General features: G+C 38.8%; 3 protein-coding genes across 3 annotated transcripts; 1 reads left to right on the top strand and 2 right to left on the bottom strand.

The window, feature by feature from the left end:
• Positions 1-2,064: 2,064 nt before the first annotated feature.
• Positions 2,065-10,013, top strand: slc25a37 (solute carrier family 25 member 37). The gene is made up of 4 exons (XM_020656988.3): positions 2,065-2,387; positions 5,859-6,087; positions 6,421-6,477; positions 7,064-10,013. Exons 1-4 carry the CDS (start codon positions 2,187-2,189, stop codon positions 7,591-7,593), a joined length of 1,017 nt encoding a protein of 338 aa, XP_020512644.1. The 5' UTR covers positions 2,065-2,186; the 3' UTR covers positions 7,594-10,013.
• Positions 10,014-14,318: 4,305 nt separating this feature from the next.
• nkx3-1 (NK3 homeobox 1) lies at positions 14,319-16,815 on the bottom strand. The gene is made up of 2 exons (XM_020657147.2): positions 16,580-16,815; positions 14,319-16,309 (listed from the first exon to the last, which is right to left on the bottom strand). The coding sequence occupies exons 1-2, from the start codon at positions 16,755-16,757 to the stop codon at positions 15,912-15,914; spliced, it is 576 nt and encodes a 191-aa protein (XP_020512803.1). The 5' UTR covers positions 16,758-16,815; the 3' UTR covers positions 14,319-15,911.
• Positions 16,816-23,501: 6,686 nt separating this feature from the next.
• On the bottom strand, positions 23,502-25,673 carry nkx2.7 (NK2 transcription factor related 7). Its single transcript, XM_020657079.2, has 2 exons — positions 25,335-25,673; positions 23,502-24,403 (listed from the first exon to the last, which is right to left on the bottom strand). The coding sequence occupies exons 1-2, from the start codon at positions 25,648-25,650 to the stop codon at positions 23,871-23,873; spliced, it is 849 nt and encodes a 282-aa protein (XP_020512735.2). The 5' UTR covers positions 25,651-25,673; the 3' UTR covers positions 23,502-23,870.

Raw genomic sequence — 25,673 nt, 5'->3', positions numbered from 1 at the left:
TGGTGTGTGTATTTCTTGAATGAAGCTTAAACCAGTGGTCCGTCGAAAATGGCATTTTATCACAACCCTTATTATAGAAAGTGTGAGCGCTGATCTCAGTGGACTCTCTAAGTGAATCTCCTTTCTGTAGATGGGATTTCATTTTAAGTGCCGCTTTAGAGCATCAATCGATTGTTATAACCCCATGAAGTCACTAATGTCCAAATAATCACAAGGGGGTAATGAATACAGTTCAATGTTTTGTTATAGCTGTGCAGAGGCATCCTTAGATAAGTCTTTATAGAGCACATCCTGTCTGTAGTTGTATCTATTAAAAGGCTGCTGGTAAATCAAATGGAGTATTGAGACTAAGAAACACTTTAAAGTTCACAAAATAAATAAATCAGCTGTGGTAGAAACTGCAAGGTAAATCTCCTGCTTGAGTATTTATGACAAACATGTAATAAAGAGAAATACAGATCATTCAAGAGTCCATTCATAAATTAGGCTATTTAAGTTTCTCTGTGTAAGATGAGAATGTGTTAATGCTGATGGATAAACCACCTTGTGTATCAACTATTGCAACCATCACAGTAACACAACCTTATTAATGTTATATCATGACACTTTAATGGGAATATATTTCATTGTAAACACGTTTTCCCTAACAACGGTCATATTAAAGCTCTGTAGTTAGGGAACAAAAAGATATAACACACCAGTCTTTAAACATTTATAATAACCACTGTACGTTAAACAAGTGGAAAGAGTCAGTGTGAAATACGTTATTTCCCTTCAAACATGGTTAAACTGTAGGAGCACTGCTTCAACAGGTGGCTCCGTAAGATCAGGCTACCAAACTGCTGAGTCACACTTCTTGGCTGACACGCCTGCAGAGACACTACTGTGTGCTTTGTGTCCACAGCTTGTGTTTCAGCTAATGGTTGTTCACACAGGTGAACAACATGTGATAAACCAACAGATTTCTTTTATTTTTTATTAAAAGATATTCACAACATTGGAAGAAACTACACTTTTTTTTTTATGTTTCTTTATGAAGTGAGAAAAGGTGGGTGCATTAATGGTGAATCTCTGAATCTTTAGCATGTTTAGTTTAATCAGATAATATCCTGAACACAAGCAGGCGTCCAGGATATCATTGTGAAATGTAAACTTCTGGCCTGCAACAAGAGACCAGATGACACAGCCAAAAAAAAAAACAACTGATGAATTATTAAGATAAAGGAAGTAATGAGTTCAAACAAGGATCTTAAAGCAATTCAATTAAACTGAATTCAAATAGTTTGGTAGTGTTATCTTATTCAAGTCTAAAAGTGGTATTGTAATTGAATTCTTCTTATTCTCACTTCAGTTCTGTATCAGTGGTTCTATGTTGCATAGAACAAAGATTACAAGCAAAATAAAAAGACAAATAACACACAGACAAAAACAAAAGAGGGGAATTTCACATATGTATCCTATGGCCCAACCTATGGCGATAAATATGAATATCAAACATACATAATATGTGTATAGCTTGTATTTTATACAAGTATACTCCGGCTTCGTACAAAAGACATAGTTATTGGTACAGAATGATAAGTAGTCTAGTTCAATGGGTTCCGGATTGGCAGCCTGAGGGGGTCAAGAAGACTTTTATCTTGTCTCTTGCACAACAACGATGGCCGGATGAGTCTGTTGCAGATTTGCTCTTGGGATGGTCGAACATGTTGTGAAGACACTGCGGGGACCTTTTCCATGAATGTCAATCATTTCGCCAGAATTCTGACTTCAACTAATTGAACTCGTTATGAAACAGGACAGTTGAGACCAAACTCACGTATCTAACCACGCAGAAGTTCGTGATAAGAGTTCTGTCAAACCCATTCAAGAAAAACACTCACAGACAAACAGGCACGGATGGGACTGCAGCGGCTGCCTGCCTCACTCGGGAATCAGTGTCAGAGGAATCCGCATGGACACTTTTCATTGGACAGCCACAAACCAGAAGCCCGCCCATTTGAAAACTCTTTCAAAATGATTGGTCCGTGTTCTCCTAAGTCACGCCCCCCTCCCCGTCGACGTCACACGGGCTCTGGAACTCCACTAAAAAGTCGTGTGATGGTGTTGTGGTTGTCCATGCCGCCGACACCTCTCGCTGTGAATGTTACCTTGCACAGGAGACCACCAGGGAGAGCTCACCACGTATGGAGTTGAGCTCGGAGCCTGTTGCTGTTGTTGTAGCACTGGAGATGTCGCAAATTGAAAGCAAAGACGATGAGCCCTTTGACGGTGTCGGTGACTACGAGAGCCTGCCACCTCATGTCTCTGTGACGACCCACATGACAGCAGGAGCGGTGGCTGGCATACTGGAGCACACGGTGATGTACCCCGTGGACTCTGTCAAGGTAACGCACACAGAGTCAGCCTAGCAGCGACTCGCACTTGTTTTGCCATTATTGCTCATTCACTTAGGAGCCTTAAAAAATCCCCCCCGCTTACTGCACACACAGCCTGCTATCGCACTGCTAACCCACGTTAGCTGTGAAATGTTGAGGCTGCCCATCCTTAGTTAGCCTCAGTGTTAGCTCATTTCTGCCCGAGAGCCTCCTTCCTTCAAGTAGACTAAACAAGTTAAGTCTACAAGCAGATTAACATGCATAAATCTAAATGAAATACACACTGTGTTAACGCAACAGACCAGTTTTACTCCTCCTCGCTTCTTACTAAATAACTATTAACTTCTGCTAACATAGCACGCCTAGTGAACACCCAGTGTAACCTTATTTAACCTAAGTGACATTTTAGCAAGGTTAAGGTGGGGGGGGGAGTTGTCCTCATTTTTACAATGAGCTCGTTATCCCATATATATATCCTAGTCCCCCCCCCCCCCCCCCCCCCCGTCAGTCACAGCGTCTTTCCCCTTCATTACAAGGAGACAAAATGAGTTATTTAGACTGACGTAGGGTAAGTGAAGGTCAAGTAAAGTGTAAATTATGTCATAGTGCTTTTCCATCCATTTCAATACATAGTATCACAACATTACAACACTCTGAAAGGAACACAATAATGTTGTTCAACATTCCTGACACCTCTCGTTTTTTCATTAAATTCATTAAATTCATAATAGTTAATTTATCTTGGTCAGGTAATTTCTATTTATAAGTATGACTTTAACCAGCCACGGTTACAAGACACTTTAGGGCACAAGTATCTGTGTGTGTTTGTTTCAAATTTGTCTCTTTTATTAGCTCATATGAAGACTTGTTGTATTAATTAGATTTATTTAAACTGTGTAATTGTCGCTCAAAGTAGGTAACAGCCAACAGTAAAAAAATAAAATAAAATAAAAAATTGACATCACAGTTCAATTTGTTAATGAGGAACACCTTCTTTCTCTTATATTACCTGGTTCCTTAATGTCCTGAAGGTGGTACAATAGTAAACAAAAAGTAATCGCCCTAAAGCTTGTTAAATTCACAAATCCCGAGAAAAATGTTTGAACTTGGACGCGTGGAAAAAAAATATCAGTTCTGATGTGGCGACTAAAACTTCCCCTTTTAAAAGAGATCGGCACATCGAGTTGCAAAAATAGACCCATGCTCACATAGATTTGTAAGCGTTCTGCATAACGTCATGTGGTTTAATGTCATTCAAACAGTCATATTAAGTCTCAATTGGTGGACCAGTCTTTGTAATACAAACACTGAGTGGGGATCACATGAGTTCAAACACAGAGAAGCCTCACCTGACTGCAGCATGTCGTATGACTGCTGTCTGGCAAATAACTAAATTGAATTATTGGCACGTCTTCAAGCTTCTTCTAGTTATACTTTAGATGCAGAGTAAATTACAAACTGTTGGTGTGGTTGTGAACTTTGCCCCTTCAATCCTCCTCTTCTGCTCTGCTATTGTTTCCTCACAATGTCATGCTGTTTGGTGAATTTGGCTTACCCCTCCAAATTTACAATAAGCTTAATGTGGCACTGACAACTCTATTTCACACTGCAAAGAAAAAAAAACAAAGATCTTATGTGCCTTTATTACACAAAGCACTGTTGCCATTTCCTCCTCATCCGTTCGTGTCTGGACATGACAAAGAACTAGTTTTGAAATGTCGGGCGTTTGAACTGTTGACTGACAGATCATTTTTAAGAGTTTCAGTGTACACAAAGTCAAACAAGCAACAGAATCCAGAGCATTTTTTCCAGTTATTGTAAATTTTAAAGAGATTTGTTGCCACAGCTGTGTGTTTTGGGACTGTATTGAAAAGATGAAACGCAAATATTTATATTTTTGCGTTACCCTTTTTTTTTCTTGAGCCTTTTTTTTTTTACGTGTCTTACCAAGAAAAAGAAGAAGTTTTACAATCTGTTGGTTAACTGCATTTTTCGACTAACAAAACGACACACAGTTATAAGTCAGGGAGGAGCCCGACGTTAGGTGGGGAATCTTATCGCTGTTGCACACGTTTGGAATCAGCCTCGCACAGTTACGGGTGTGTTTCTGCAGTTGTTCTTTCGCTGTGTTGATTAGTGAACTGACACAGCTGCTGAACTGAGATGCTTCACATGATTACAAAAGACATGACACTTTGTAATGGAGTAGATATCGTTGCTTTACTGGATTTGTTGCCACCGGTGGAACCTCGATGTTACAAAAAAACTCTCATGTTAGATTCTGTGTTTGTGGATCTTAAACTAACACAGCACGTTCTGTTAGGAAACAAAAGATGATTAGACATGATGGCCTGTTGTACTTTGTCCTTAAACATCTTGTCATAGTTTGGCACTATGTTTCTTCTTCCCTCCTAAGAGCTCTATCTTCTTTCAGGATAGTTCACAACAACATTTCAAGTGCTTTCCGACATAATATTGTCAGCTTCGCATTTACAGTTTTTCAACGTTTTAATGTCATATTTTTTTTTTTTTTCAATTTAGTTCTATAACTGGACATACGCAAATATCAGTTGCATATCACACGTCACAGCAGTTTACATGTGGGATCCCCCTTTATTTTACAATTTTACTTGACCAACATAAAATAATTATTAGGACAAAAGCAATGTCAGTGTTAAGAGATATAAATGACACAAATTAAAAAGGTATCTGACGTCTTTTAAAACAAACGTTTGATTGTTTTCTGAAGTTCAGAATCAATGCAGGAAACACCTCGTCAGTTTTGTAGAGAGGCCAAAAATAAAGCTTCATGTACTGATAAGTGTCAAACATTCACTCTGGCCTTTTAAGCCCGTTATTGAACCAATAGCAGTGTGTGCTGTTTAAAATCAGTAACCACAATATGTCCTTTAACTTTAGTTTTAGATGTTTACCATTAACTACAACTTAACCATCTGGTATTTTCCAGAAACGTACTTTGAACAATGTGACTTGCAGTGAATAAATTCAGCCACAAAAACTTAAATTCTGTGTGCCCCAAGCTCCCAAATTTGTACCAAACGGAAATGTAACCGATATTTTATTGTTAAGCCAAAGGAAGGAAACACATGGGAACATGCTGAGGAAGATAGACTGGGCCTATCTCCTGAAGCAGCCCCAGATCTCTTCACAAATAAAAACATGCTTTGTGGTGTGTGGATAACTTGGCATGGTGGAGTTAAACAAAGAGCTGCCACAGGCTCGCACACCAGCTACGAGAGAGACATGCATTACTCAGTCAGGACCTCGCAGCTGCCAATAACACTTACTGTCAGAACAATGTGACGGAGAACAATACATTCAGAAAAACTGATGATACCAGGTGCCCACTTTAGAGCCGCTGAGAGTCACGTGTCAGGGTTCTCCAACTGTTATCACATCCAACCATACTGGAACAAATAACAAACAAATCTTAATACACATATTTGTTTTGTTTTTCAGACAAGGATGCAGAGCCTGCAGCCGGACCCAAATGCACAGTACAGGGGCGTGTATGAGGCTCTGAAAAGGATCATCCACACAGAGGGGGTCTTCAGGCCACTCAGGGGACTCAACATCACCATGATGGGAGCAGGACCGGCTCACGCTCTTTACTTTGCGTGCTATGAACGGGTCAAACGCTCACTGAGTGACATCATTCAGAACGGAGGCAACAGTCATTTAGCCAATGGTAAAAGGTTCCCGTGTCTCAGCACACATCACTTTGTCGTCACAGTAGCTGCTTTTAAACTTAGCCAAGAACCATGACCCCGAGGAGTGTAGTTTGGATAAGTATTTTGAATGTCATATCCTGTTTACAATGGCAAACAACGCCATTTTCCAAACATCTATCTGGGATGTGAAGATACAAACACAAGGGTTTTATGGCATTTAATTACCAGGAAAGAAACTGCTAATTCAACCTGACCTTATCTAAAGTATGGCAGATTAATATGATATTTGAATTCCTTTTAACACAGTGAATTATATTTAGACCTGACCAGTTCTTTGCATGTTTTAACAGGTGTGGCAGGTAGTGTGGCAACTGTTCTCCATGATGCCATCATGAACCCAGCTGAAGGTAAAACAAAAGAAAACACGGACAGGTTTTCCTTGCACTAAACAGAATGAAGTTGATGTTATTCTCTAAATGATCTTTTAAAGATTTATGTTGGGGTTTTTATGCCTTTATGTGGATAGAGAGTTAAGGGGTACCACTTTGTTCAAAGGTGGACATCAACATAGACACAAACTAGAAGTTCCACATAGGAGCTTTACAAATGAGACTGCTGTTTTAAATCAGAGATTCCACTTTACACTGTCATTTCAGACCATAGGTGCCTATTTTGACATATAACATGCTTGTCCAGCTGTATTATTGCTTTCTTGACATAAATAATTTCAATCTATCCCTTTGCCATCACTGTTATAGCCATATTCACAATAATAGGCTGTAGATCAGCTGGTACCTTCTTTGTCTTTGAATTAGTTTTTAATTGCTGGTGGGTTGCAAACCTACAATGTCATCAAAATGTCACACTTGGGTCCTGTTTTTCCAGCTCCCCAATTCACACACACTTGGATCTGTGACTAGATTTAACAGCTGAACAGTGCATGTCGAATGTACGCGATAAGCATAAATACACAAATCTTTTTTCCACCCTCAGTGATAAAGCAGAGGATGCAGATGTACAACTCTCCATATCGAGGACTTATGGACTGCATTCGAACTGTAACCCGCACTGAAGGTGTTGGAGCTTTCTATCGCAGCTACAGCACGCAGCTGACCATGAACATCCCTTTCCAGGCTGTTCACTTCATCACCTATGAGCTGATGCAGGAACAGCTTAACCCACACAGACAGTACCATCCTGGCAGCCACATTGTGTCAGGAGCCGCCGCGGGCGCCATTTCGGCAGCAGTAACCACTCCCCTTGACGTTTGTAAAACTCTGCTCAACACACAGGAAAATGTAGCGCTCAGCTCCGTGAACATCAGCGGACACTTATCAGGAATGGTCAACGCCTTCAGGACTGTGTACCGCCTTGGCGGTCTTTCTGCCTTCTTTAAAGGGGTTCAAGCTCGGATTATTTACCAGATGCCATCCACTGCCATCGCCTGGTCTGTGTACGAGTTCTTCAAGTACTTCATGACAAAACAGCAACTGGAATCAGAAGCAGGACCTAGACGGATGTAATGGAACGTGTGCTGGAGAAAACCACACCTAGAGTAGACCTGAAGAGGAAGTGACCATGTCTAACAAGGAAGTTGTCATGGTGGAGATCAGCAGACAATGGCACTCCTTATTGTTCTCTTTTACTTAAGACTGTGTGTTAAGATGAATTTGCACACAGGGAATGCAACAGATACTACTATTCCTTAAATGACAGTTACACGTAGAAGGATTAAATGGTCATATTTTTCCTCCTTCTTCACTCCACAAACACATCAACTCTCTGTCTTCTGTTTTTCAGCCCAATTAAGTGGTCTTGAATGATGTGTATAGTTCTTAATATTGGAACTTTTTTATTTATTTTCTTAGCTTTTGCGAGGCTTGCATTTTATGGATGCGGAAGACCCACAGTGCTGTTTGTTTGTTTTATTTCTTGAGTATTTATAAGAAAAATCATCACAACACATTCCGTTCATTCACTCCACGGCTACTGGAACAGTTGCTTTTTCCAAGTGCCTCATAAATATTAAACACTGCTTTTTATACTTCTTTTTTTGTTGCTTTAAGTAGAAAGTATTATGTTTTTTTCCTCTTACGATGTCACGTCTAGTATCAAGACGTGTTGGCGCTAGAGGCATAATTATTTACCTTGTGAAACACAGCACTACCATGCTTCTGAATCACGCACAACAATATTCTTATTTAAAGAATCATACCTGTCACAGAAGGTGGGCAGCTTGTTCATGTATTGAAAAAGAAGAATATCTATTTTATAAGACTTCATGATGCAGGTCCAAATGTGGACTGTTTACTGTTACTTGAGATAACGGCCATGTCTTAGCTTTAGACTGGCCTGTCATATTGTGACCTGAAAGTCAAAGATTGTATAGAAGATATTTTCAGAGTATAATTGTATGAGTACAGACTTTCTGTGATCAAATATGTGGAATCATGCATGTCTTTTTTTCCACAAGATTAAATCATCTTGTAAGCAGGCTTTGCTTTTTCTTTTTTTTTTTTTGTTCCATATTTCCTGTGTGATCTGCTCTCTGCAGCCTCTTTCCTATTTTCCATTCAGTAATCAAGACATTCCTCCAGATATTGATGTAATCTAACAAGCAGCCACATTTATTTGCTTTTAATTTTGGAGGTTTTTTTTTTTTTTTTTTTTTTTAATTTCCTTTGGTAAAGTTAAGAGTTCATCAGATTCCATCCCTCTCTCAAACCGTTTAGAAACAGAGTCAGTAAGCCTACACTGAAGAGTAGTTGTTAATATACCAAAGACATGCATCATTACTACCATCACTACCATTTAACCTGCTTGTATGATGCTTGTTGCTTGCTAACCGCTTTAAGCTGTCATTCCACATTTTACCCCGATGTGTGCGCTTTTTAAATTCACTTATCTGTTCTGCATCTTGAATATGGTTCTGGATGGTGTCTGCAAAGTCTCTGCTCCCTCACTGTTCTCCCAAAACGAACTTTATTACTACATGAGGTTTTGACAGCACATCCTGACTTTAGTATGACAGAGTATCCCTCCTGTTCATGTGTGATTACAAGAAAATATCAATAGCACTGTTGGAAAAACACTGACTTCTGGTATGTTGATAGTTTCGACTAACATCACACATTCTGCCAGCGCTGCATTGTTTTCATTTGTTATTGATCATTTACCTGAAAACGGGGGATTCCTTTGAAGCTAATTGGTTATGGTATTGGATCTTCTGGATACTGCATCTGTGGCAATATTGGAAGCCGATATGACTAGAAATAACACTAGGTGCATTTAATTTCAATATGATGTAGCCAGATTAAAATGTACTGATCAATGTGTTCAGACTATTTAAATTAATTGAATCCCAAGAATAGTTGAGGTGTTTTAAAAGTGTGTTTATGGAAAAACGGCCTGATTCCCATAGACAATTGTTTTTAATATCTATCTGAATCTAATCAAAGTCAGGTTAGTCTGTTGCCTTCATTGTGTTTGGATCATTAGCAAAAATCCACCTCTAAGATTCTGAAACCACAAAGAAAAGGTCAGAGTTTTTTTTTTTAGAATCATAGCGTTATGCTTTCAATCACTCTGCTGTCCCATCTCCATTACTCTGACGAGGTGTTCATCTAGCATAGTGAATTGAAATTCCCAAACTGTGTCTGTATCCAAGTGCTTCACCGTGTCATAGTTGTGTTTCTAATAGATTCTGACATTTTGAAGGAGACAGAAGAGCTTCTATTATTCTATATGTGGGGTTATCCATGATGTAAATATTTGAATGCTATGTACGCACAAGTGATTGAGGTGGAAGTTGGTATGATTGTTGGCAGAGTGCCATCTCCACAACAGGAATGCTTGGAAGTTTGACCATGCAAATATGAAATGATTGTAATAATGCTGCTACAGTTTGTAACACTGGAGCCGAAATAAACATGCAAGTGAGGTACTCTTTGTTTTATGTGTGCTTTTATTCTGATCTAAATCAATATATGCTTGTGTACACCTATTTCCTGTCCTTATCTTTATGATGTAAATTTATTTTTTATACTTGTAGCATTAAATACATTCACCAAGAGTTTCAGTCAATGAAGCTTTAATCTGAAAATGTCTACAGTAAATGTTTCCCTGCCAAATGAGAAATTAGTCCAAATATTTAACAGACTGAGTTACATTGAATTATTCCAGTAGTGTATTAGTGTAATAACAATTAAATGACAGTTGGGATCAATGTAAAAATATTAAAATGACGAAAATTGTTTGCATTGAATTTATTTTTATGTCTTAAAGTTCTGTGAGTACCAAAAACATAAATCGTGAGGTAGACTTTAGAAAGATCAATGTCTCTAAACTAAAACTATCTTCATATCTTAAACAAGTTGAAGGAAGAGAGCAAATAAAGCCTTTAAAACTTTCATCCTGCAGGTGTTCTTTAGTTCCAGTAGAGGGCAGTATAGTATAATTTGAAGGACATGGGTTGACACTGTTTACCCCTCAGCTCTTATTTTAGCTAATGCACAGTATGAGGAGTTACCAACCACCTTGAACTTTCATTTTAAATCCCTTTGCCAACAACTTTCTTAAAGAAAAATTGGAAAAAATAATCTATCTCATGGTTCTGAGTAGCAGGTCTTCTGCTTATCTCTTATAAAATCCATCTCATGTTTTTCACATGTGCAGTATCTCTGCACATAACACAATATTAACTACACCACCACTTTATCTTAAGGGCCCTGAAATACATGTTCTTTATAAGGTCCTTATAAGTCTTCATTAAAGGCTTATTATATGTTAATAACATATATAATAAATATTGTTAATGTGAATAGATGACCGTTAATAACAGCATCATAAAGGTTTTTATTAAGATTACACAACCTAAAGAGGCACTTTTAAGAAACTTGAATTGTTTGTAGACTGCTTAAGATATAAATGCTGTACAAGTTACCGAAGATTGTTTAAATAGCATTAAACCAATCAGTATGTTTCCACGCACAGTCAAGTCGAGCTCAGGTTATAGCTCGAATAAGCCATTTAATTGGGCTACTATCCTTGTCCCAGTACACATTTATGCTGATAGTCTTCCGGGTCAGAGGCTGGTGTGGGAACAGCAAGGTCTGTTTGGGTCCTATTGAGGTGTATAATGCAAGCATAAACTGATCCCCAATTGCATTATCAAGGATCCTTTGATCATGCCTATAAACCCCTCTATTTCAGCCCTGCTCAGAACAGGCTGTTTCTGTGTCTGTAGCTTTAAATGCAAAGAGCGTATTTGACCACGCCCCTCTCTGGAAGGGCTTAAGGGCTTTCTTTCACCACGCCCAATTGCTTACGGTGAAAAGGCGGGCTTAGACTCAGAGGGCAGAACAAACACCTAGCTGTAGAGTGTCACCCACCTGGGGGAGGGGTTATTGCCCTTTGTGATGTCATAAAGGGAAAATCTGGCCTGTTTGAGCATACATTTTCTGAAAAGTGGAGCAGGCAAAAGATGGAGAAGATGGACTTTTTTCATTATTCTGGAGCTTTGTAGACAGGCTTGAGACACATATTAGTGTTTGAAAACCATAGTAAAGTGTATTTTGCATTATATGTGACCTTTAAGAACATTGACTTTATAAATATAGATCCTTTATAATTCACCTCTCTACATTTCATCAATTATTCATTTCATTTTATTGAGTTTGTTTTCACAACACAATTTTTGTGCAATGACAGAAAAAACCTAAAAAGTGATTAAAAAGCTTCATCTCTGTCTCTAAGCATTTCATTGCAAAGACCATTCTTCTCATCCTCTTTGTCTCCAAACACACACAAATCTCATATCTCATATGACAAAGTTTTTTCCAGATGTTCCTACTAAGGTAAAGATGAGAGTGTGAACACACCTAGCCTGTGATCATCTAAAAATGGGATAAATACAAAAAAAAACTAACTGTGAATGGTCACACAACATGTGAACCTGACGTAGACTTTGCATTTTAGGGTTAGATGTAAACACAATCCACTATTTGTATGCCCTCATATTGTTTACAGTTCTCCATCCAGCATCCATCACGTTTTTTTCCTGCCTCCTATCTCTTCTGTTGTTTATATGAAGGTCAATTCTGCATGTCAAATGAGTATCCTGCACACAATACAGCATGTAATGACAGAACCGCAAGATATTGTGATACAGCCTTTATTGCAAACCAACATGCTTCAGGACACGTACACTTGTGCAGTAACGTTGTTGTCCCTCATGTGTTTGGTTGTCCATGAGCAGGTTGTTTATCTGAAGCGCACAATGAACCCCTGTCCTCTATCTGTCCCTGTCTTATCATTTCAATCTGCAGTAAACTGTCCCACTACTTTATATCTTTATCACATAAGAAAAACTACACTTCTTCCCCCCCCCCCCCCCCCCCCTCTCTCTCTCTATCTCTATCTCTCTCTCTCTCACATACACCGTTGCAGCCACACAATGACTGTTATCCAGATGGATGGGCGCATCAGTGTGTCTGAGAGAAAAAAAAAAGCCATCTTTTGGTACATGAGGGATCCAGTTACACTATCCAAGCAAGTTTATGACTGTTCCCATGTGAAAAAAGGACATCAAGGTTGTTTTAAACCTCCTTATCAACTCCCAACAAGTCTGTCAGACAGTCACGGCATATTGGAGTACCGACAAAGACTCCCTTTGTGGTCAGGGTTTGATTTTCTCCTCATCTGTTTGGAAGATCTGCTTGTTTTTCAAAGCATCATTGGCCACCTTGAAGAGCATGACAAACCACAATGTTCACTGCATCGCACAATCAGATCCCTAAATATATAGACAAGGCAGATCCACTCTGGCAGCTTAACCTGGTTTATCTTGGCATTTATGTATCAGAATAGCTTTATGTAGCCATGTTCTGGTAAAATCTATGATCCAAGTAAAGAGGAACAGATGTAATAAACTCCTTCTCTCTGCTTTTTATCTTCTACTCTCCAAATCCAGTTAATCCAGGTGCTGCAGAGACAGATTAGAGGCACTCCCAGAGCCAAACAGAAGGAACAGAAAAGAAGGATGTTGTCTTTAAGCCTTCTGTGTTTGTGAATCAATGTACCGTGTCTCGACGCACAGGTCTTACAAAGGCAAGTGCAAAAAATAGTAGCTCTTCTAACCTTCATGCTTCACCTTTAAACAAGCTCCTTTATCTGATGACAGAGCTAGTATACGGCCTGAGACTCTGAGAGACACTGTAAGATACTGTCAAATTCTCCTGCCGTCAAAACAGATGCTATCTGCCCTCTTCATGTCTAATTACCTGTTTACTGAATGGCTCAGAGTGAATGGGGATGCTGATAAGAACTCACTTTAGTTTGAGGAAATCACCAAGATTCAAGTTTCCGATTTCATGTCCTTTTTTTTTAAATTTTTTTTTTTACTGTAGGCCCTATGTGTAACTTTCTCTTTGTCTTTAAAAAAGTTATATTTCCAAACTGATCCTTTGTACAGGATGGTTTGTTTTCCACTCATTTGAATATCCAGAAACATGAAAACTTTTTTACATTAATATTTCTGGGAAATTAATAAATAAAGCTCAGAAATAGACGAGAATACGATTTCAATAGTTTTGACACAGTTTGCCATATAGGTAAAAGAAAAATTCCTGTTCTACATCACAAAGTCAGACAGATTAGTGTCGCAAGAGCTCTTAAGTCTCTGTCTATCACCTCAATCAGTCCTCTGCTCACACTTTGGTAATGTTACTACAAACTTCTTAAATATGTTAAACCCTTAATCCCGCATGGAATCTTATCAGCACTGTACTAGGTAAGCCCGGCATGACAACCTGCATGAAGCTATTAATATAAATAGTTAAATGTTGCTCCAAGCGAGTATCTGATTCCTGGAAAATCAGGCTATTTAAGTGGCCTAACCTTATTTTTTTCCTGGGCAGCTTATTAATGACAAACGATAAGTATTCTCCTTTTTTGTAATTTTTGGAAATATTAAAATCATAGGCATATATTTTACCCGCTTATCCAAAGAGGCACACTTGTGAAATTGTGTTCCTCTCCTCTTTCTCTTTTCAATTCTGAAATTCTGAAATGGCAAAACTTTGACCTTGCTATACCTGTTTTTTCTTACATGCTGATGCTCATTGTGCAGAAAACAAAGGCTTTTACCTGCACCTTAGCAGCAGCATACAAATAAATGTGCTGGATTTCATCTTTTAATTACTTTCTACTGTATTATTACCAAGACAAATGGGATTTTTGTTGTGACAAATTTTATTCATGTCAGCAAGACATCGAGCTTTCAATTTGAATAAGAATACAGCACAGACAGAATCAACCAGAAGGTTCAGCCTGCTGACGTGGAGGCATGGAGGTTAACATACTTACTGTACAGGTTGCACATACCAAAAGAACATAACATCCTACATTAAGCATGGATAATATCTGTACACTCAAAGAGAACAAAGAGCATTCCATTAATATCTACATTTGCAAAGGACATAACCTGCCCCATACTGACAGACACCTGCACGTTGTTGAAGGATACCTTTTGAGCTAAAGGTTAAATGCCAACACCATGCAGATAAAAGCGATAAACAAAAATCTGTGTAGCAAAGATCACTACTTTGTTATCTCTTCTCTTCTTCACCTACCTCAGTTCCTTTAGTTCACTTCCTGGTTTCTCCTCTCCTCTCGTCTGATTGGTTGTTGGTTGCACTCTTTCACTCTAGTAAAACCTTAACAGAAGTTTCCTGGCTGGACTCATGCATCCTGACATGATGCCCATAGTGGTAGTCACCCAATAAATTGGACCCTTCCTGAGAATATGTATTCATACTGTTTCTTCTGAGATTCATTTTATGAGTAGTTGTGGCCTCAGTCAGAGTTTTCTTACAATGGGGTGGTTTCTTCTTTCATTATCTTTTACTACTTCTTCCCATTCTTCTTGGCCTAAAACATGTCAACTATCCTTCCCTTCAGCGTCTGTTTATCTTATTTGTTACATTACCACAATGAGTCAATGTAAGAGTAAATCTCCTTAAATGTCTTCAGTGCGCAGCTGTCCTCGTGATGTCAACGCCTGAAAGCTGAAGAGCCGTTTATCTTTTTGTAATCAGGTCAAAGACTCTTTAAAGAAATCAGATCTCATTCTTTGGCCCTCATTGCAAATATCACCCACATCTCTGTCTCCTCTTATGTTTTCATGTAGCTTTGCTGTATTATCAGAGTTTAGCTCCACTCAGATAGCATCAATGTCGACAAAAAATATTGAAGCAGTTTAAGAGTGTTTGTTTAAATTATTTTGTGTTTTACATACCCAAGTCCCCCTTGGTAACTACTTGTTACTTAGATAGAGTGCTCTTAATCCGGTAAAACGGTACTTAAATTTGAATTAGATATTTTTTCCTACTTCATTTTTTTATTTATTTTTTCGGTCTCCAGTCTTCACAACAAAAAAAATATGATCTGATATGTGACAAATAGACTAAAGTTGAACTTAAAGTTATGTCAAACTTTATATTTTCCAACGCAGATTTGTAAAAAGATATAAACACTGTTTTGATTGTGAATTAATGCAAAATACTTCAACTGACTTCAGTGAGCAAATATTTATGTGTGCAAACCCACACATGTCCTTTACCACAATGTTTGTTTTGTACAACATTTTGTTTCTTAAGGCATTCAAAGTTATAGGATGTGTTCATAAACAGAATCATGATACAGATAGCAGACAGGTCAGGGTAACACATGGTTTCATAATCATGTCAAATAGCAAAGTATCAACATTGAAAATCAACATAGAACCCATATCAGGGATAAAAAAAACAACACAGTTTTATGATTATAAACCTTGATTACAGTTTCACCATAATGTTGGCCCCCAGGGGCCACCATAGTCCCACAGGTAAGGTCTGTATTGATAAGCTTTGCAGAATGAGGTGATCAGTGATGATCGGATCAAATCCTCCCTCAGGTTCAGTCCCTCTGCTTTGTAAATGTCCTTACAGAACTCAGAGTTTTGCTGCTTTCGTTTTGTCTTGTACCTGCGGTTCTGAAACCAGATTTTCACCTGAGTCTCTGTCAGTCTTAAGGTGCTGGCCAGGTGAGCCCTCTCTGGGGCAGACAGGTATTTCTGATGGTTAAACTTCTTCTCCAGTTCCAGCACTTGGATGTGTGTGAACGCAGCTCTGGAGCGCTTCTGTTTCCCAGAGGAGTAGATACTGGAGTCTGAGGAGCTGGGACAGGAGGTGTCCAGAGACTCTGTGAAGTATAGAAGTGAGCCGGTCAAGACCATTGTACAACATTCAGTACAATATTTCAGGTGAGGTCGTATCACAACCGGTGAGACAGTGGTGGTTAAAAAAAAAAGGCCACAATATGAACTTTCTCATTGATCCTTTACTTTTCTAATACATATGGTACAAACAGAATGATAATGTGTGCCACAAAGTTTAACCTGTTTCTAAAGCATTATTCTGCAAATTAAGGTCAGAGTTTATTTGGTTATTTTATTTGAGTTTATGAGCTCACCTGTCTGCCTTGCACACGCTTCCTCCTGCATGCAGATCTGCTCTGACAACATTTCTGGTTCTTCTTTCCATCTTTCCGCCTTCTGTGAGCAGCTTTCCCTGTTGAATCTGGTGCTGTCCTTAGTGGAGAGGATGTCCTCTATGAAGAAGGAAGTCAAAGGTTTGACTGTGTCTGACATTTTCCATCCAGTAATCCACAAATCAGAGAGGTCTCTCAGTGACAGAGACTGAAGCAGTGTGTCACCTTTCACACTCTCGCTGTCTGAATTTATAGAAGAGCAGGGGCGGGTTCACCAAGACTGTGCCGACATGTTGGAGGAGGCGGGGCCTGTTCTGACAACTTTTACTTTCAGTCACTTCAAAACTGGTTTAGTCTTCAGCTCAATTTAGCTTTCTATTTTAAAACAACAAAAATGCATGATAAAAAAGTCATTTGTCCCAGGTTTAATATTTATTTTTAAATCATGAACATGAAAAAAAGCGTTATCTGTGTATGTATATATAATGTATATCTTCATACATGAATACTGCACCTTTTTATATGAAAATAACCCTTCATGATGCTCATGATGTTCAGTTTTTGTTAAGACTACTTAAGAGAGGCATTCATTCATGTTATTTGTGGCAAGGGAGCTGTAGTTTCTGCCAATATTGAATGTTATATCAACAAAGACTATAGTATAAGTACACAAATTGTATTGCAATACAATGACAGATTTCCTTTACATAAATAAGATAATATTGGAAAATACTTATTAATAATACTTAACTACTTATTTGGTAATGAAAGATTATAAGAATTCAATCAATAATAAGTATATTATCCAATATCTTGAATGTTGTTAGATTTACTTTTACAACTTAAAGACTTAATTAACTTAAATAATGCAAAAGGTAAGAACATAGATTTAGTATTCATAAAGATGTTTTTGTACTTTTGTCTTATTAATTGTTATATGTTGCAAAGTCAAGAGAAAATGCAAACAGATACAACACTTCTCAAATCAAGCTCCAGGCTCATTTGAAGTCCAGGCACATTTCATATTGGAGTGTACATGTATGATTGCTAATCAACAGAACTTCATCTGATAGCATTTCAATGATTGTTCTCCTTGTGCTTTATATGCCCCTCTTCAACTCAGTGTAGGCATGCTGTAGTTTGCATCTCAGGAGACAATCCTGTCTGTGGGAGTGGGGGGGTCAGAGTGGGTGGTCATACCCGCTCATGGCACTAATGAGTTGGACACATTTAGGCCGGCTCCAGAGCAGACACAGTCATTGCTCAGTGGCTGTTGGTTTGTTGTTCTCCTTGTTTCAGACAGACTTTTACTCCAGAGGAGGAGGCTTGATAGTGTTCCTGTGGGAATTCGTGCTCCATTTGTAAATCCATGAAATGTAGGTATGATAAACATGAGCCTTCCTGTGCCCCCTGAACATGCTGTCTCCCTGTCACCAACCACACACCAAGCGGTCGTCAAAACCACTGTGTCCCGTTGATGACTGCCTGCATTATCACTGCTTTAATGTGACTAGTGTCACACAAGTGTTACAATGGAACTCTCTGCCTCCTTATTTGTGTAATACTTCATGCTTAATGTGCAACATGAATAAAAAATTGAAGTCACAACAACTGATGGGACATTTTGTCTGTTTTGTAATCTTCTGTTTTCCCCTTTTTAACATTAGCTGCTGTCATGTCAACACAGCATTAAGATCAACAGTATGATATGTTTCACCTTGAGCTTTTTGTCTGAGACCATCTGTCTGCTAAAGAATGTAAAACTGTACACACAGACAGCTTATATCCTGTCTACACAAAGTGTTTCTGTCTGTTTTTAAAACCCATTCTTTGATTCACGCCACACTGGATATAGAATAAAACGTAAAAATTATGTAATTTTCTGATTCCACAAAAAATTCTGCGGTATATTTGAAGTGTGCATTAAACCAGACAAATATCTTCATAATCATTACTCATAAAGGAAACAAATGAGAGGGTTAAAACAATTTTCTGATTACACAAAAATTCTGCAGTATGTTGGATCATTCCAGTATCAAATCAAAGCTAAATCAGACGTATGTCATCATAAGCATTACTCATAGAGAACACGTGTGCACTCAGTCTATGTACAGGCATACAAACAAAGCCACCAGAGAGAGTGACTGACTATGAGTGCTTTTTAAAGGCTCTACACATGCTGTCATACTCCGCTCTTGTCCTAACACAATCCTCATGATTGCTCTGAGTTGAAAACACAAAGGTTTGTTTCCTATCTATTGTGTCCCGAGCATTCATCACACAGTTTTGTGTCTGCATAGCTCTGTTTCTGATGTGACACAGTACAACCTCTGACCTTTTACCCTGCAAGGGTTATTTGTCTTCCACATTACACGCTCTGCAGTGATGATGTTTTCTTTGAGCCACCGGATGATGTTCTGCCATCAATCTTCTGTTGTTTTGCTGCTGTTTTCTTTGTCTGAGATGACGAGTGGGGAGACCTTTGTTGTAAACGTGGAGTTTTATCTGCTGAGCATCAGTGTTGCGTTATACTGTAACCTACACCTGGGATGTTGCATAAGTTCTTTTCTTCCGTGTGTGACTATGTGTTGTGTGACCTAAAAAGATATGTCATTTGATTGGAAAGATCAATTTCAGGCTCATAGACAAAATGAAAAAAAAAGGTAAATTTAAGCCTTGTTCTGTATTGTATTCTTGTATTTTCATATAGAGGAAAATGAAAAAATTTAAAAGAGTGTCAGCAAACAATCTTTTTCCAAACAAAAAGTTTTCTCACTCAATGTCCATTTATTTTAAAATTCATTTGAATATGATTATACTGTGACATTTGGACCAAATACATCTGGTTACCATAACTTATTTTGGATTATTTTTAGTGGATATGAGCATTGAATGGATTTTTGTACTTTAGAGCACATGATATGTCTGTTTTAAACAATTAAGCCATTTAATTTGGATTTATTTTACTTGGAGTATTATATAATAAAAGATACAAGCTCTTTGTTTGATACAAATAGACTGCAGTGATCAAATATTTCTGTCAGTCCCGAGATCAAGGACTAAGCGTTTTGGGAACAGGGCCTTCTCTATTGCTGCCCATAAACGCAGAATCTTCTTTTCCCAACATTCAACATTTCCACGCTAGTCATCTTTAATCCAGATTTATTTCTCAGCCTTACACTGAGCCTAATCTAGCCAGTCAATAAATGTCCCCTTGAATTCAATTATATTTGTTGAGCACATTTCAAACAGAGGCAAACTTTTTGTGTTTCACATAATTACATAGAAATAACACATCAGTGTCAAAACACATCAAAAGGGCACATGCTAAATTAAAAAATGTATAGAATTTGAATATTTGATTTTGAAATACTTAATGAATCCCTGAGGGAAATTCTGGTTTTCCACTCTGTTATTTTAAAGGCATACTTCTCACACACATGAGGCCTGAATCACACACGCACAAACAGGATCAGTGGACAGCGGAGAGATGCCAGAGTGGGGCTGTTAGACACAGCTATGCAGTGAGTGCACCAGAGCGGTTGGGGGTTCGATGCCTTACTCAATGGCACCTCAGCAGTACTCGGGAAGTACCCACACACCTCTCCGCGTACCAGAACAACTTCTGCATTGGGGTCTGCAACGGGACTTGAACCAGTGATCCTTTGGTCCCCAACCCAAGTCCCTACAGACTGAGCTACTGCAAAACATTAATATTATTTTTTATAATAACACCAAGGTTTCTGACATGCTCAATGTAGCCCTACTAGATCATAGGCTAAATAAAATAGATGCAATATCTTACCAATTGTAGACCCACAATTAAATATCAGTTCTTCAGTCTTCTATTTAAACCTTCCCAAAAAGTGGTAAACCCAGGTGTAGTCCTAGAAAAGATGTTGGTGTAATTTATTTTTTAAATGCTAAAATATAGGCCTACAAAAGTGAAGAAAACGGTAGGCTATGAAAGAGGAAAAATATAGCCTATAAAATGTGCATGCTATAGTCAAAAAGAGAGCATTTCCTCAGTATGGCACAAAGACAATTACCAACAATGTCATTAACAAGACTGACAAACTCCTTTATTTTATGTAACCAACATCGACACTGACATCTGACTCCCAATGCAGACCTGATTTGATGTTAATCTGTAGCCCCTCCCTATTGGTGTAATTAATTACACACCTAACTATTTAAAAAGACATGTTCTTATCATATTGAAGCATTTCGAGCCTTGGAAGTCGCATACCTATCACAGATAGATGGTATTGCCTGTATTTAGTACTAACCTGCTCGTATAGCATATTTACGCCATTACGTAACGTAAATTCTATTTAGTTTCTGGCAATGTTGCGCTCTGCTCCCCACCCAAACACCCAGGCGGGACATGACAATACCCTTATAGTAAGGTAAACTTTGTAAACTAAAGTTGTGCATGCGTGTATTTTAAAATAGATCTCCCTAATGGGTACCATTGGTTGCGTTAAGGAAACAGAGAGGAGCAGAAGAATGACAGTACTGTTTTCTAGGTGATTAACGCAGGTGAGCCGAATAAATTAGTGTTTGAAGGTGTCCATGTGTGTCCATGTGTGCACTGCTCCCCTCTCCGTCTCAAATGTGACCAAAACATCTGACTAGCTCAGTTACCCTAAAGAGGTTTGTAAAGCTGTAGTTCTACATCATTAGCATATTTGTGCCCCTTCTAGCAGGAAACAATAGCGAAATGGTGGCTGACAATAAGGAGCTTATTCAGAATGAAAACGTGTGCAACAGGAGCCGATCTCCACGTAGAATTTGGACTTTTTCAGATTCAATTGTGTTTTAAGCATGTGAAGAATTGTGTTTTCTTTAAGCATGTTCAAAATGTGTGTTTGTGTTTGTCTTGTGTTTGTTGTTCTTCTCAAGTGTTTGTAACCTGTTTAGGGCCTTGTCTAGGCCTGTAGCTGTAGAAAGTTGAGGTCAACGCCTATATATTGTTTTGTCTTTTTCGTGATGTGGGTGTGATGCGCCAGTCGTCCACGAGAGGGAGCTTTGGAGCCAGACAAGTCCTCAGGTGATCACCAAACAGCTGTTGGATCTTCTCCAGCCTTTAAACCACATGATAAGCCGCACAGTGAGCTCTTTTACCAGCGGATTAGTATGAAGAGGGTCTGATTATACAGTTTCAATCATTTTCTTTTATATAGGCCTATAGTTTAATTGTATCATTTCTCTCACAACTGCTCCATTGATGGTCGTACAGAGAGTTGGCCTATCTGATCCTGAGCTTGTGAATCATCTCAGCACCGATCATAAACAACACATTTTCAGACTCGTTGCATTACAAACTGATTACACATAGACCTACATTTTGCCTCAAGGTGAGGTCACTAGTGATTCAAAACCTCCTTGAGTAAACTAAAATGGCTTTTTCACTGATGAGCAGGCTGACGTCACCCCCCCCCCCCCCCCCTTTAAACTGACCCTCATCAGAGCTGTTATCAAGGACCTTCTGTCTTCATATGGGGATTTTTCTCTCATTCATACCTCTGTCACATCTCTCTCCTTCTCGCCCCCCCCCACACACACACACAAGGGGCGATACATCCCTTTCTCTGACTATATTTAGCCCCATCAGAATCTCAAATTATTTTATTATTCAAAGTAGGCCTATTGTGTTTTAATAATCTTAGTAATTCTTTAATACACATTTCCAGGCTATTTTCTAGTTTTCTTTCATCCTTGAAAATTAAGACTACATTTGTCAATGGTTATGTTAGATTCGTTCATACATTGGAGATATCAGGATGGAATTTACCAGATTTGAATAACCATGAATTTGTATAAGACTCAACTGCATGCGACACACCCACGCGCGCACACACACACACACACGCACACGCACACGCACACGCACAGGCACTCGCATGTATAATCTGATCTCTTGAAGTGTCTCTGGTCTCCTCTCTGTCTGCAGCTTCTTCCTTATCAGAGATGCTCCTTCAGCTCCTGTCGCCCAGAGGTGTTTCTCCTTCTCCTCGGGCCCTTTGGTTCGTGCACATGCCCATTAAAGGTGACACTGTCAATATGCGCGCAGAATAATTATTTATTACGTAAACAATGGACTATAGCGTATATTACATGTTCAAGCGATGTTTCTGTAATCATTTAAACATCCCTGCTTGACGGAAGATTAAAATATCGTGCATATTGTATTCGTCTGTTTTTTTTTTTATGTAGCCTATCATTTACAGTAGTCTACCTACAGCCTTTAACATTTCATTTTTAGTACCGTACAACGTGCCAATCTATAGGCTGAAAGAAACAAAGTAGAAATGTAACTCTTTGGCACTTAAGTGAAGTCAGTAGTCCTATCTGTGTGAGATTGTTGATTGACAGGTCTGAGTGGAAGTTTTTCCAGTTTGATCGAGAGTCTGAAAGAGTTAAAGAGCCACTGTGTCTGCGGGTTTGTTTACCAAGCAAAGCTCCGCACAGGACTCAAGCTCTTCTGCCTTATCAGCGGATTTGTGAATGGGACAATAATGAGATCAGTTTGATAGGGCAGGCTGTCCGGTCACATGTCAACTTCATCCATTAACTTTCTGATGGATCCCTTTGATAATAAACTCACGACAGCGCCGCTCTAACTCGGCCTAAATAGCCTAAAAAGGGTTAATAATCAATTATGTTGCTTTTAACTGGATCCTCAAAAGACACACCTAAACAACGTAGAAAGACATGTTTTGCGGAGTTGATATAGGCCTAGTATGACTAGTTAGAGTTTAGACATTAATAGGTTAACATAGTAACCTATGCAGCCTATTTGAAACATCGATCTTTGATAAAGTTGGACACTTAAAATAAAATGGTAAACCTCTCTTTTCTTTTAACACTTCGCTTGCACCTTAAGCAAATAATATAATTTTGCAGATTTTTTTAAAACCTTATCTTTAACAGGCGTATTTCAGTTGTAAAAGATCTATATTAGGCTACAATATTGCAACCTTTTGCGCCTCCTTTTGCTATTAGCAGTTTACTTTAAAGAGTCCCCTCCCCTGGTAAATGATGTTGACAAATAAAAATAGGAAACCAATGAATATTTTAGTTTAGATTCGCAGAGTTTAAAGGGTCGAATAGGCTTTCGAATAATCGCACATAAAATAAAGAAAGTGTGATTTTCTACTCTGCAGTGTGTTTAACAACTGACTTTGAAAACTTGCAACAAATAGGCTTACCATACAAAATATACAATACAAACTTGTAACTGAAATATTTGATTGCTGATATAAAATGATTACCAGCCTCTGACACATGAAGCCTGGAAGTGTCCGTGATTAAAAGGCCCCTCGCTCTTACATGTAAAATCAACCAGCTGGTTATTGTTGCTTATCTGTGTGGCAGGAGACACGCTGTGATAGCTGTACACGCCACTGTTTCCATATCCAAAAACGGGATTATAATGTCCCAGAGTCACGTTATACGGAGCGGAACCTGCTCCGCACAGCTGCCCGTCCCGCACCAGCACTGGCACCGCCACCCTCCTCGGTGCGGGAGGAAACCCCGCCAGCTCCAGGGACTGATCCTGCCTCTGGCGCTTACATTTATACCTTCTGTTCTGGAACCAGATTTTGACCTGTGTGGAGGTGAGATTGAGGATGTTGGCCAGGTGCTCTCTCTCCGGGGCGGACAGGTAGCGCTGCTGTCTGAAGCGACGCTCCAGCTCTGACACCTGCGACTGGGAGAAGAGGACCCGGGGCTTCCTGCGCAGCCGGGACCTGGTCTTTGAGTTACTGTTACGGTCAGGGGAACTGCCAACCCCGCTGATCTCTGTGCATCAGAAGAATCGAAGAAAACAGAAAAAAAAAAAAAAACGTGAAACAACATTATTACTACAGATGTCCAAATGTGAAAGACGATTTGGCCTAACAAAACCTTAAATGTATAAACAACAAATACACTTTCAAAATAGGCTTAACAGTTTACTTCAGACAATATTAGCCTATGACTTATTTATTTTCACAAAATGACGCTTAAAATTCTACTAATCGAGTTTGAGGTCAATCTTCTCAATTATACTTTATTTATTTCCAGAGACCACATGATTCTTTAACTTGGAAATATTCATTTGGTGTGTTGTGGCTTAATACATTTTTGTTTCAACGTTTCCTTCAAACGACCATGGCCTACAATACATTCATTTGACTTGTTTGGTGAAAAACAAATACAAACGAAAAAAAAAAGATTCATTGAATACATTTCTGAGCTGGAAGAAGTAGGCTAAATGTAAGACCAAGATGAAGACTTTTTTGACATTTAAAAGAGAATAAGGGCTTATTTAGAACAAAAGTTGAAACGGATTATAGTTTAAAGATCGTTTGCCACATCGTCACAATGTTCAAAAATAGAGTTTAGTTTAAAAAACGACCTATGGAAAAGAAATAGCAGACATGCTCATTTAATGTGCACTATTACCCAAAGGTTTTTATGAATCAAGCAAAATGACCAAATAAGAAAACTTGATAGTAAAACGTCACTGCCTTTATGAAAGAACATAGGGAATGTGTGTGGTGGAACAAGGTTTGATCGAACATGAAACTTTGAAAATAGTTTTTGGTTTGTTTTGAAGTAAAATGTGGCAGAACTTGGTGTGCCATATTATTGCTGCCCCACGCACGAGGCCCCTACCATAAGTTGGACGGTATACCTAACGAGTGAATTTACCCACAACATGCTATTTTTTTAACGTGTATCATCTCACCATGTTCATTCATCTCGTCCTCTGCTGCTGAGCTGTGAGTCTCGAGCTTCTCCTGCACTTCAGAGACGCACGGATCAGCCTGCAGGTCATACATGTCTCTGCTTCTGACAAAATGCACGTGCTGATACTGCATCGGAACAACTTGATCAGACGTCAAGAATTCATTCTCAAAATCATGCTGATGCTCCAGCTTCAAAATGTCCTTCACCGAAAAAGGCGTCGTGGTGGTTGAGCTTGGATGCATCCCAACACTTATAATTGGATCCGTTTTTACGCGCTGTGCTCGTGCTCCAGATGACGCTGCAGGCCGGGACATTCTGCTGCTCTGAATGTGTGAGG

This window comes from Labrus bergylta, chromosome 2, assembly GCF_963930695.1.
Source record: "Labrus bergylta chromosome 2, fLabBer1.1, whole genome shotgun sequence".
NCBI lineage: Eukaryota > Metazoa > Chordata > Actinopteri > Labriformes > Labridae > Labrus > Labrus bergylta.
This window is presented reverse-complemented; position numbering and strand designations above follow the sequence as displayed.